The sequence below is a fragment of the Schistocerca piceifrons genome, chromosome 5 (genome assembly GCF_021461385.2).
Source record: "Schistocerca piceifrons isolate TAMUIC-IGC-003096 chromosome 5, iqSchPice1.1, whole genome shotgun sequence".
Classification (NCBI taxonomy): Eukaryota; Metazoa; Arthropoda; class Insecta; order Orthoptera; family Acrididae; genus Schistocerca; species Schistocerca piceifrons.
In genome coordinates this window covers 271161976-271175669 of record NC_060142.1, presented here as the reverse complement: position 1 = coordinate 271175669, position 13694 = coordinate 271161976, and the positions used below count along the sequence as shown (strand labels likewise).

At 51.8% G+C, this 13694-nt stretch overlaps 1 protein-coding gene across 1 annotated transcript in view; it reads right to left on the bottom strand.

Moving 5' to 3' along the window:
• The window catches only part of LOC124799286 (DNA-binding protein P3A2), a 152517-nt gene that overhangs the window by 86536 nt on the left and 52287 nt on the right, over positions 1-13694 (bottom strand). Inside the window, 2 exon segments of the mRNA XM_047262863.1 lie at positions 10013-10276; positions 11069-11377. Coding sequence (XP_047118819.1) covers positions 10013-10276; positions 11069-11377 — 573 coding nt within the window.

The following is a 13694-nucleotide window of genomic DNA, read 5'->3' as shown; positions in this document are numbered from 1 at the left end:
CTCCATTCTGCTAACGGGACATCTCAGAAAAGTCAGAACAATAAAACGGAAAAAGGGGAAACGTAAAAGGGCAGTCACGTTGTCAATAGTAAAAACAAATGAGGGAAGTTGGCAAGAGAACGAACCCAACACTATGCTGAAGCAGCATAGGCAAGACCACCTGTGACTTAAAAGGTACAACTGCTATAATGCAGAAAGTACGTATGGGAATAGAAAAACTAACCAAGCCTTAAAAAGAAGGGGTAAAAACAGAGTAAAAGGGAAAGAAAAGAGGATTCTGGTCAGGGAGGTGAATCGGGAATCTCTGGACACTGCCTACAGTGGGAGACACCCAAACACTCACCGCCCTGCCCCAACACCAGAGGGAGATAAAAAACTTTAAAACTGAGAATAAAAACCACTCTCCCGGAGGAAACCTAGAACCAGAGAGACCATCCGGGAATCGTCAGCCAACATCAAAGGTAAAGTGTGGGGGAGTCTGTACTTAGCACGCAGAGCCAAAAGAAGGGGGCATTCAACCAAAATGTGGGCCACTGACTGGAAGGCTCCACAACCACATAGCGGGGGTGGCTCATCAGGCAAAAGGAAACCATGGGTCAGCCTGGTATGGCCAATGCGGAGACGACACAGTGTGGTCGAGTCCTTGCGGGAGAGGCGAAAGGAAGAACGCCATGGGCCTGGATTCACCTTAATGGCACGAAGTTTATTAGACAGTGGAGTAGCCTCCCAAGAATTGGCCCATGACTGTGCAAAGTGGGATTTGATGTGAAGCCGTAAATCCGCTGCAGGAGGGGTTACAGAAAACGGGGGGTAAGTAACTGCTCCCCCAGCCAAACGATCAGCGAGCTCATTACCCGGGATACCCACATGGCCCGGGACCCATAGGAAGTCAATGGAACAAGCAGCACGGTGAAGATCAGCGAGATGGTCATGGATGGCAGAGACCAAGGGATGGCGCGAAAAACACCGGTCAATAGCAAGAAGGCCACTCATCGAGTCCGTACATAACAAAACGCGGTTGTGTTGGGATTGTTTAATAAAGGTAAGGGCCCGGGAAATTGCCATCAATTCCGCAGTAAACACCCCACATGAGGGTGGCAGTAGATGATTTTCCGTTCCAACAAAGGACGTGAAGGCATACCCAACATGATCAGCAGATTTAGAGCCATCAGTGTAAAAAACAACAGCATCCCGAAACTCCCATAAAATTTGGCGGAAAAAGGAACGGAACACCACCGGGGGGATGGAATCTTTCGGACCGCGGCGGAGATCCATCCGAATTCGAGGCCGAGGAACTAACCAAGGAGGGGTGGAGGGGAGGGAGCGAGGAAGACAGGACAAAGAAGGAAGCCGAAAATCACGGTTAAGAGACGCAAGGCGCAGTCCAACCGGTAAACCCGCCCGAGGGCGGGAGTCAGGCGGGCGACGTCCATGGTCTGGGAATAGGATAGAATAGGAAGGATGAGCGGGAGAAGAACGGATAGTAAGGGCATAAGACACCAGAAGCTGGGACCGCCGAACAGAAAGGGGGGGGATCCCAGCTTCAACCAGGAGACTATCAACAGGGCTAGTAGGGAAGGCACCGGTGGCCAAACGGATACCACGATGGTGGACCGGATCCAGCACGTGCAGCGTGGAAGGAGCAGCTGAACCATAAACTTGACAACCATAGTCCAAACGTGACAGAACTAGAGCACGATAAAGCCGGAGGAGGAGGGAACGGTCCGCACCCCAAGAGGAGTGGGCAAGGAAGCGAAGGACATTGAGTTTACGGAAACATCCTACCTTCAGGAGTCTGATATGGGGCAGCCAAGTGAGCTTGTTGTCGAAAAGAAGACCTAGGAAACGAAACTGTGGAACCACAGGCAATCTTTGTGCAGCGAGATAGAGCTCTGGATCAGGGTGGACCGTAGTACGGCGACAGAAGTGGACCACCCGCGATTTTAAAGGAGAGAATTGAAACCCGTGTGAGAGGGTCCATGCAGAGGCACGCCGTATAGCCACCTGGAGCTGCCGTTCTGCAGATGGCATCGAGGAGGAACTAACCCAAATGCAGAAATCATCCACATACAGGGCAGGGGCGACCAAGGGACCGACAGAGGCCACAAGTCCATCGATAGCAATGAGGAAAAGAAGGACACTCAAGACAGAACCCTGTGGGATGCCCGTCTCCTGGGTCCGTGGAGAACTAAAAGCAGTACCAACTCGAACTCTGAATGACCGATGGATCAGGAACTGGCGGATAAAAATCGGGAGTGGGCCCCGAAGACCCCACTGATGAAGGGTTAGTAAGATGTGATGGCGCCAGGCCGTGTCATAGGCCTTGCGAAGGTCAAAAAACACTGCAACCAAATGGCGGCGCTGGGAAAAAGCCTGCCGAACTGTGGATTCCAAGCGAAGTAAATGATCGATTGGAGATCGTCCCTCTCGAAAGCCACACTGGTAAGGGGACAATAGATCCCGAGATTCGAGGACCCAAGTGAGCCGACGGGCTACCAGCCGTTCAAGTAACTTACAACCAACATTGGTCAAACTAATTGGCCGATAGCTGTCAACAGATAGGGGGTTCTGACCAGGCTTAAGGACAGGAACCACAATGCTATCCCTCCACTGAGAAGGGAAGTCACCCTGGAGCCAGATACGGTTAAACACCCGAAGAAGATGGTGCCATTGTGGAGCACTGAGATGTTGAAGCAGCTGGTTATGAATGGAACCTGGGCCAGGGGCCGTATCGTGAGAAGAAGATAGAGCAGATAGAAATTCCCATTCAGTGAAAGGTTCGTTGTAAGATTCTGACTCACAAGTGGTGAAACATAAGGTGACAGCTTCAGCCTGCTGTTTTTGATGAAGGAAAGCAGCTGGATAGGAGGCCGACGCTGATGCCACTGCAAAATGGGTCGCAAGATGTTCTGCGAGAACTAATGGGTCCGTACAAATGCCATCTGGGAGATGAAGGCCTGGGAGGGTGGACTGCCGATGGCAACCTTGGAGAGAGCGAAGTGTAGCCCATACCCGTGACAGAGGGACAGTGGAACCAAGGGAAGAAACGAATCGTTCCCAACATATCCGCTTGCTCTGTTTGATTAAATAACGGGCTTTAGCGCGAAGGCGCTTAAAGGTAGAAAGGCTGGCTACAGATGGGTGCCTCTTAAAGTGTTGCAAAGCTCGACGGCGATCACGGATGGCAATGGCAATGGCCGTACTCCACCACGGGACTTGCCGACGACGAAATTGTCCAGATGAGCGCGGGACAGCAAGGTTAGCAGCGCGAACAATCGCGTGAGACACGTCACGTAGGACGTCATCAATACAACTCGACAAAGAGGGAGAAAACTCGACCTGTGCAGTATATAGAGGCCAATCGGCGCAGTGGAAAGACCAACGAGGTAACCTCTCCATCGGGGAGCGGGAAGGGAGCGTGATAATCAACGGGAAATGGTCACTATCACAAAGGTCGTCGTGTGGCGACCAGTGTAATGAAGGGAGGAGAGAGGGAGAAGAAAGAGAAAGATCAATGGCAGAAAAGGTACCATGACCAGCACTGAAATGAGTAGGGGAGCCATCATTAAGAAGGCACAGGTCGTGGTCTGCAATAAATTGGTCTATAAGAAGACCTCGTCTAGATGGAAAGGCACTGCCCCACAAAGGATGATGAGCATTAAAATCCCCAAGGAGGAGGAAGGGAGGAGGAAGTAGCTGAAGAAGGGTGGTTAAGGCAGCAGGTGTAAGAGTCCTGTCAGGAGGGAGATAAAGATTGCATACTGTGACTGCAGAGTCTAAGTGGACCCTAACAGCAACCGCTTCCAATGTAGTTTGGAGAGGAATCCACGTGCTAGCAATGTCTGTACGGACCAACGTACAAACGCCACCAGAAGCCCGCAAGGGTCCGACCCGATTTCGACAGAAAACACGGAACCCACGGAGGGTCGGTGAGTGAGCATCAGTAAAATGAGATTCCTGGAGAACCACACAAGCTGCTGAGTAGGACGAAAGAAGGGATTTCAATTCCGGAAGGTGACGATAGTAGCCATTACAATTCCATTGGAGAACCACAGAACGATGGTTTAAATGAGGGCTGAACACGCTAAATCCAGTCATACCGCCGGGTCCCCACCCGTCACCGACAAGGAGGGGGCGACATCCATAAACGACAGGTCAGAATCCGGTTGTGAAGTCGGGGAAGGGACCTCCGGTGACACCAGAGGCTCTTTGTCCCGGGACTTATGTTTCTTCTTCTTTTCAGGCTGAGATCGAGGAGGGCTGTGTGGCATAATGGAGCCAGCTGCAGCAAGATCAGGAACAGAAAGAGACCGGGCGACCTGGGGGCCGATAGACCGCGGCTCTCGCGGTCGCCGCGCTTCAGCAGACCTTTGACCTGGAAGGTGCCGGGAAGGGGCATCCCGGGAGAGGTGCCCTTGACCGGCAGACGCCGAAGGAGTGGGACACTTCTCCGGCTGGGGAGGGGGAGCAGCACCCAGAGGAGAAGGTGTGGGAGCCGCAGGGGAGGGGGGAAGGAGAGGGGTCCGGGATGGGGGTAAGGAAGGGGGAGGAAGGGATGAAGATGTAACCAAGGCGTAACTAGATGTTATGGACACAGGGTGCAATCGTGCATATTTCTTACGGGCCTCTGTGTAGCTTAAACGATCAAGGGACTTATACTCCTGTATCTTTTTTTCTTTCTTATAGACTGGGCAATCTGCTGAACGTGGAGAATGACTACCATGACAATTTACACATACAGGAGGGGGAACACAGGGACTCCCCTCATGGAGTGGACGTCCACAGTCACCACAGAAAGGGTCCTGGGAACAGCGAGAAGACATGTGGCCAACGCAAGCACTTAAAACACCGCATAGGAGGTGGGATGTACGGCTTCACATCACAGCGATAGACCATAATCTTAACTTTCTCAGGAAGGGTATCCCCTTCAAAGGCCAGGATAAAGGCACCAGTATCAATACGATTATCTTTAGGACCCTTCTGAACACGCCGAACAAAGTGAACACCCCGCCGTCCGAGATTGTCACGAAGTTCCTCATCAGTTTGAAGGATGAGGTCTCTGTGAAAAATCACACCTTGTACCATATTTAGAGACTGGTGAGGGGTAATGGACACGGGAATTGTGCCAAGATGGGTACAGGCACGAAGGGCCGCAGATTGGGCAGCCGAAGCAGTTTTTATCAGCAACGAACCCGACCGCATCTTGCTCAGGGAGTCCACTTCGCCGAACTTGTCTTCAATGTGTTCCACAAAGAATAAAGGTTTGACACTGGTGAAAGTATCTCCATCAGTCCTGGTGCAAACTAGATAACGGGGGAAAGGTTTTGCCCCTAGACGACGGGCCTGACCCTCCTCCCAGGGGGTAGCCACGGAAGGGAAGGCCGAAGGGGCAAGAGAAGCAGCACTTGAGGAATCAGTACCACGCAGAGAGACGGCCGCAGAAGAGCGGCCAGAGTTTTGGACCCGTATGCGTTTCATCTGCATAGCGTCCGCCCTGATACCACCCACTCCGATCAGGGGCTCTCCTCACGGGCGCCACCCAGCCACAGCAAGGGCCGTCTGGCACGGCGGCCATTGCCGGGAGTTCCGATGCTCCAGGATGACGAGCAACCACTCCAAGGCATGCATGAGGAGGTCACAGCTCAGGTATCAGAAGTGTGATCCCTGTGTGTTCAGGGGGCTCAACCAAAAGGGTACATAGCGACCCCACCACACGGGCTGGCTACCGTGCTGGCTATGCACCCCAGCATCAGACAACGACGTAAAAGAAAAGGTGGAATGGACTAGGAGGGCACACGTCGGAGACACTAGGTAAGGTGCTCTTCCCCAAATGGCTCACACTACGGAAGAGAAATTTTGGAATGGAGGTCAAACCCCAGAGGGGGACCAAGGAATGCCAAAAGGAGGAGATGATTACGCAACAAAGCCGGAGTGTAAAACCAACAGAACCAGGAAATGCAGCCCGGGAGAGAAAGAAGGCTGCAATGGCTCGGGGCCCCGTGCTCGCCACGCACGTATCCACAAAAGAGTTGTGGACCCCCTGGGGGGGGAGGGGTCAGAGGGCGAGAGAGGGGTCAGAGGGCGAGAGAGAGAGAGAGAGAGAGAGAGAGAGAGAGAGAGAGAGAGAGAGAGAGAGAGAGAGAGAGAGAGAGGGGGGGGGGATGCGGGGAGAGGGGGGAGAGAGAGAGAGAGATAGAGAGGGGGGATGCGGGGAGAGGGAGAGAGAGAGAGAGATAGAGAGGGGGGATGAGGGCAGAGAGAGAGAGAGGGGGGATGCGGGCAGAGAGAGAGAGAGAGGGGGGATGCGGGGAGAGAGAAAGAGAGAGGGGGAGGGGGGGAGAGAGAAAGAGAGAGTGGGAGGGGGAGAGAGAAAGAGACGGGGGAGGGGGGAGAATGAGAGAGGGGGAGGGGGGGTGAGGAAGAGAGGGGGAGGGGGGGGTGAGAAAGAGAGAGGGGGAGGGAGGAAGAGAAAGAGAGAGGGGGAGGGAGGAAGAGAAAGAGAGAGGGGGAGGGAGGAAGAGAAAGAGAGGGAGGAAGAAAAGAGGGGGTGGCGGCAGGGAGGGAGAGGGTTAGGTAGGGAGGGAGAGAGGAGAGGGTTAGGTAGGGAGGGAGAGAGAGGGAGGGAAGGGGTGAGGGCGGGGGAGGGGGGGAGAGAGGGAGAGGGGGGAGAGGGAGGAGAGGGAGAGGGGGGAGAGAGGGCGAGGGGGAAAGAGGGGGAGGGGGAGAGGGGGGGAGGGGGGGAGAGAGGGAGAGAGGGGGAGGGGGAGAGAGGGGGAGGGGGAGAGAGGGAGAGGGGGAGAGAGGGAGAGGGGGAGAGAGGGAGAGGGGGGAGAGAGGGAGAGGGGGGAGGGGGAAGCGAGGGGGAGGGGGGGGAGCGAGGGGGAGGGGGGGAGCGAGGGGGAGGGGGGAGCGAGGGGGAGGGGGGGAGTGAGGGGGAGGGGGAGCGAGGGGGAGGGGGGAGCGAGGGGGAGGGGGGAGCGAGGGGGAGGGGGGAGCGAGGGGGAGGGGGGGCGAGGGGGAGGGGGGAGCGAGGGGAGAGAGGGGGAGGGGGAAAGGGGGAGGGGGGAAAGGGGGAGGGGGGGAAAGAGGGGGGAGGGGGGAAAGAGGGGGGAGGGGGGAAAGAGGGGGGAGGGAGAGGGAGGGCGGAGAGGGGGGGAGAAGGGGAGGGGTGGAGAAGGGGAGGGGTGAGAGAGGGTGTGGGGGAGGGGTGAGAGAGGGGGGAGGGGTGGTGGGGTGAGAGAGGTGGGAGCGGGGAGTGAGGGAGAGAGAGGGGGGAGTGAGGGAGAGAGAGGGGGGAGTGAGGGAGAGAGAGGGGGGAGTGAGGGAGAGAGAGGGGGGAGTGAGGGAGAGAGAGGGGGGAGTGAGGGAGAGAGAGGGGGGAGTGAGGGAGAGAGAGGGGGGTGAGGGAGAGGGAGGGGGGTGAGGGAGAGGGAGGGGGGAGTGAGGGAGAGGGAGGGGGGGTGAGGGAGAGAGAGGGGGGTGAGGGAGAGAGAGGGGGGGTGAGGGAGAGAGAGGGGGGGTGAGGGAGAGAGAGGGGGGGTGAGGGAGAGAGAGGGGGGGTGAGGGAGAGAGAGGGGGGGTGAGGGAGAGAGAGGGGGGGGAGTGAGGGGGAGAGAGAGAGAGGGGGGGGAGTGAGGGGGAGAGAGAGAGGGGGGGAGTGAGGGGGAGAGAGAGAGAGGGGGGGGGAGTGAGGGAGAGAGAGAGAGAGGGGGGGAGTGAGGGAGAGAGAGAGAGAGAGAGGGAGGGGGGGAGTGTGGGGGAGAGAGAGAGAGAGGGGGGAGTGTGGGAGAGAGAGAGGGGGGAGTGTGGGAGAGAGAGAGGGGGGAGTGTGGGAGAGAGAGAGGGGGGAGTGAGGGAGAGAGAGGGGGGAGTGAGGGAGAGAGAGGGGGGAGTGAGGGAGAGAGAGGGGGGAGTGAGGGAGAGAGAGGGGGGAGTGAGGGAGAGAGAGGGGGGAGTGAGGGAGAGAGAGGGGGGAGTGAGGGAGAGAGAGGGGGGAGTGAGGGAGAGAGAGGGGGGAGTGAGGGAGAGAGAGAGGGGGGAGTGAGGGAGAGAGGGGGGGAGTGAGGGGGGAGAGGGGGGGAGTGAGGGGGGAGAGGGGGGAGTGAGGGGGAGTGAGGGGGGAGTGAGGGAGAGAGAGGGGGGAGTGAGGGGGGAGTGAGGGAGAGAGAGGGGGGAGTGAGGGAGAGAGAGGGGGGAGTGAGGGGGAGAGAGGGGGGAGTGAGGGGGAGAGAGGGGGGAGTGAGGGAGAGAGGGGGGAGTGAGGGAGAGAGGGGGGAGGTGAGGGGGAGAGAGGGGGGAGTGAGGGAGAGAGGGGGGAGTGAGGGAGAGAGGGGGGAGTGAGGGAGAGAGGGGGGGAGTGAGGGAGAGAGGGGGGAGTGAGGGAGAGAGGGGGGACGTGAGGGAGAGAGGGGGGTGTGAGGGAGAGAGGGGGGAGTGAGGGAGAGAGGGGGGGAGTGAGGGAGAGAGGGGGGAGTGAGGGAGAGAGGGGGGAGTGAGGGGAGAGAGAGGGGGAGTGAGGGAGAGAGGGGGGGAGTGAGGGAGAGAGGGGGGAAGTGAGGGAGAGAGGGGGGGAAGTGAGGGAGAGAGGGGGGAGTGAGGGAGAGAGGGGGAGTGAGGGAGAGGAGGGGGGATGTGAGGGAGAGAGGGGGGAGTGAGGGAGAGAGGGGGAGTGAGGGAGAGAGGGGGGAGGTGAGGGAGAGGGGGGGAGTGAGGGAGAGGGGGGGGAGTGAGGGAGAGGGGGGGAGGAGTGAGGGAGAGAGGGGGGAGTGAGGGGAGGAGAGGGGGGAGAGAGGTGGGAGTGAGGGGGGAGGGAGGGGAGGGAGGGAGGGAGAGGGAGGGAGTGAGGGGGGAGGGAGGGAGGAGGAGGGAGGAGGAGGGAGAGAGGGGGGGAGGGAGGGGGGATAGAGTGGGGAGTGGTGGATTTGGCCAAAAGCTACAATGTTTAACAGTCTTTTTTTGTGTGCCTGTCTGCAACTCAATGGGTTACCTTTATGGCGATCAGCAATCTATCCTTTTCTTAATATTACTACCTGGAGTCTCCACTGTTTGATTTTGCCTAATGGATATCCTTGTAGCCCACCACCTTGTCTTATTTTCCTTTATTACTACCTCTGAAGCATAATCTGTTATGTAAATGCAGAATGCCTTGAGCAGGTGTGCAGATTTTTTTTAACATAAGCGGGTCTGCGACATACTTTGTACCTACGTACAGGAGAACTGTCTTTACGTTACGAAGGTAAAGTTGTACGAGTAACTTCACAATTTAATCTTAGTTTAACTGTTCAACGATAAAATAGACTTATATTATATGAGCTAATTCAAGGTTTAGTCAAACAACAATAAAATAAACTTTTATTGTATACTCTGTAGCCAAATACGAGTGTTACTCCCTGTAATGACCTCCTTGGAGCATTAAACAGGACAGTATTATCAGATCCCTGCCAAATACTTATTGATTACTAATTGGAGACAAGTGCCTCATTGCGGAATTGTGCTGCTAGCTCAAAATATGGGTCATTTTCTTGCATGGATCATAAATTTTTTCTCACCTAGCTTGCTGTTTATTTTATATTATTGCTGCTCACTTGTACACAAGACAATAAAACATCTGAAGCAAACAGGTATGCCATGAATTTGTAAGCACAATAAAAGAAGACTTGCGGACTATGTTCATTTAACTCCGAAAACAACTGGCTTATTTCCAAGTACAGAAGTCTAATGGCATATATTGGATGAACTTTAACTATGGACTTGGACATTAGCAATGCTAAGTTCTACTGAACAGGAACAGTAAGCAATATAATGTAAAATCAAATAACTGGATCCTGTTTAAGATATTTAACAGCAGAAGAGAAAAATAAACCTCTATTGCCTGTCTAAATACTTCTGAGAAACACTTCTCATTCACATTTAAGCTTGTAAATTTTCACACACTTAGATGTTTAACACAGACTATATCTGTTCTCATTACATAATCTATTACACAGATCAAATATGAAAACATATACTGTACTGTTGCCTGTGTTGCAGCAGACACTGAACTCCTATTCGCTGTTCCCACAATGGTCGCAGTACCAGTACTGGTAGCAGCAGTGCCCACAAGTGATGCTGAGCCAGTGTTACTAGAAGAGCTGCCAGAAACGACCGCTGTCACAGTCCCGTTGGCCTCTTCATCCTCACTGAATGCAGGGAGCAGATCTTCCCTCCCATGGTACTTGTAGCAGTTGATGACTATTTGGCGCAGAGCATGTGTCCACGATATCTGCAAATTGCGGCACTGCATCTCAGATGTACACGCTCCCAGCACTGCCCGCCAGAGTTTGACGGACAAGTAGGGCGGTACCATTGAATTCATAAGAAACACTTAAAAGTGTGATTCAGTAACAACAGTTACATGTAAATAAGGATGTGGGAACTGCATGCCAAATAAACAATAGCTGCTAAAAGTTAAAGCTGCAGTATTTGCTGCTTTCAATCAAAACTAACTATTGTCAGCAATAACATAAGGAGAAACTAGTTTTACACACATTATATCTGCTTGCTGTGTGCTACAGACTATCAATTAATGCTTACTAATACTTTTGCTACCACAAAACCACCAAAAACTACTATTGCCACTACTTAATTGAACCAACAGGGACAACTCAAACAAAAATTTCATCACTGTACTGGATGAAGGATTAGGTTTCTTTTCTTTTGCGATTCATGACAAATTTGTTTCATGACAAATTTGTTTCATGACAAATTTGTTTCATGACAAATTTGTTTCATGACAAATTTGTTTCATGACAGTATTTATGAACTGGTCACAATACTTGCATATCTGTCCATGCTACTACCAACAATTGATTACAGAGTACATAACAAATTAATTTTGAAAAGAGAAATACTATAATTAAAAGAAAAAATCATTAAATTGGTATCTTTTTGAGAACCGTAGAGAGATTAACATGCAACTAAAAACTGGAATGGTGAGGTGCTGGAAACAATTTCCTTGGACCTTTTCCAAAGACTCCTAAGCAGAAGGATGAATCAAGTGGGAGCAAGGGGAAAGGAGTTGTGAGCTAACCTTTTGCTTCTCATCCTCTGTGCGCGCATCCATACGCACATTTGCCCAAGGCAGTTCCTTGGGCCACCAAGGAGGTCTCGTCGACTCACGACCCCACCCTGGTTTCCCACGCCCTGTCGAATATTTGAGCATCAGAGGAATGAAGGCTCGCAGTTGTGCTTGAGTCATCTTTTCAACAGGCGTAGGGATACCGTCGATGATAAGTGGAGGTAATTCATACAGCGACGGGTCTTCTTGGACGGGTGGTGGAGCTTGTTGTGCTAACGCAGATTCCAATTCATCCATTATCATTGTGCGGATGTTCCTCATCTGCAGAAAAATTGTGGACAAAATCTAGTTCAGAAGATGAATTTTAGAGGTTAATGAAGAAGATAAAGATATATTTCTCTGCAGCTAAGATGAGTCTTCAGTTTGAGCCAAGCTTCTCATTCTTACACAAGTATAATATTGCATGAAATTATAAAACAATGTCCTTAGAATGTATGTCAATAACTTAACAAAAGCAAGAAACTTCAAAATGAGCAATCCCAGTTTCTCTGTATAAAATAATTATGTTACATCATGAAAAACTAAATAATCCACATTTGAAAGTAAGCATTTGTTGCCTTCGCAAATGGAAAGGCTCAATGACGCAAACCAATTACTATCTTGTTCTAATATGCGTAACAAAGTTGCTGAATGTTTGAATAAGATTCTGCTAGCTAGATGTGTGCAAATATAATACTCAGCATTTATTTTACTGCGGTGAAAGTTACGATGTCCTGTTGTAGAGGCTTCTAATGTGTTTACAGTTCAAAAACTTTGTAAATAGGCGAAAGTATTTACAGCAACAGGGCATTAATGTCAACAAATTCACTGTGCCACTCATCCAAACATATGCCACTATCCATTTAATTTTAATTCTGAATATGATAATGGAAAGACCTTGGTGGGATACAAGTAATGCAAGATAACTCTCTGAAAAGTTGAGGCATTGAGTTGTTGACTGAGAATGCTGCTAGCTTCCAGATGAATTCTTCTTCAGATCTGTGTAGGACACACACACACACACACACACACACACACACACACACACACACACACACACACACACACACACACACACACCCCTGCATGGCTACATTATCCCAGCTGAGTAATGTGCATGCACTGCAGCTTCACTTGGATAAGGAGTCTTGTCAAGTGGAGTGGGTGAGGGTAGGAACGAGGACGTAAGCAGCATTAGGGAAGGGTGGCGGACAGTTTAGAGGGAGAGGAAGTAGGCTACATGCGATAGGAATGTGGCACTGGTGAGTTCATTCTAGCACGAGGCAACTTCTATTCTCAACCCATTGCCACATGGGGCACACCCAGGTGGAAGAGCTGTCCAATACAACACCCTGAACACCCTATGCCAATCCTGTCACAGATGTATCCTACTTTATCAGAGGCAGGGCCACCTTTGAAGGCAGTAATGCCACATATGTACCAGCTCTGTTGCAACTTCAGTAAAGTGTTTCACATACGCACGATCACAAACTGGGCATACACCCGAATGATTGGCCACTACCAAACTGTGGCCAAGAGCAGAGCTAACCACCAAGTGGGGAAATACGAGGGGGGGGGGGACCTAAAAGTAACAGAATTTAGTTGTGGTGGGGAGGAAGAGTGGAGGAATCCACTGTTCAACCAGATGTACATTACAGTCACGCCTGAGTCAGTGTGCGAGGTGTTACTGTGAGTGCATCGGTTTGCCCTTGAAAGTTTTTAATAAAATAACTTTTTTGTTTTCGCAAAAATGTGATGGCAGATTGCTGAGAGCAAGGCGCAGCTGTGAAATTTTGTTTTCTGTTGGGGAAATGTGCTGCAGAAACTAGTGTAATGCTTAAGACTGCTTATGGGGATGCTGCCCTAAGTAAAACTAGAGTGAGTGGTTTTCACATTTTAAAAATGGGGAAATGTCAACTGAAGATCAACCCCATTCAGGACACCCCTCAACGTCAAGAAGTGACGAAAACGTTGACAAAATCAATGCCCTCATTCATGAAGACCTTCGCCGAACCACTGATCAATTCTGTGAGATTTGTGGAATATCGTGGACTTCAATTCAGAGGTATCTGAAGATTTGCACACGATAAAGGTTGCAGCCAAATTTGTCACTTGCCTTCTCACAGATGAACAAAGGGAGCACTGACTTCAGGCATGTTTTGACCTTCAAAATCAGCTCAAAGAGAACCTCAAATTTTTTTCCATATCATGAATCATCATGATATGGGTATGCCCCAAAACAAAGCAGCAATCAAGCCAGTGGAAGACAAGTGGCTCTCCTTGTCCCAAAAAGCTCAACAAGTGAAGTCAAACATCAAGACAATGCTCATTTGTTTCTTTGATTGCAGAGGTGTTGTGCACGCGCAATTCGTTCTCCCTGGTCAAACTGTCAACCAGGTGTTCTAGTTGAAGGTTTTGAAAAGACTGAGGGAGAGTATCCGGAAGAAAAGGGCAGATTTTTGGAGCACAAATGACTGGTTCTTCCATCATGACAATGTGCTGGACCACACCACCCTCTCCATAAAGCAGTTTTGGTCCAAAATCAGCATGACACCAATTGTCCACCAGCCCCCTCCTCACCAGATCTATACCCTGTGAT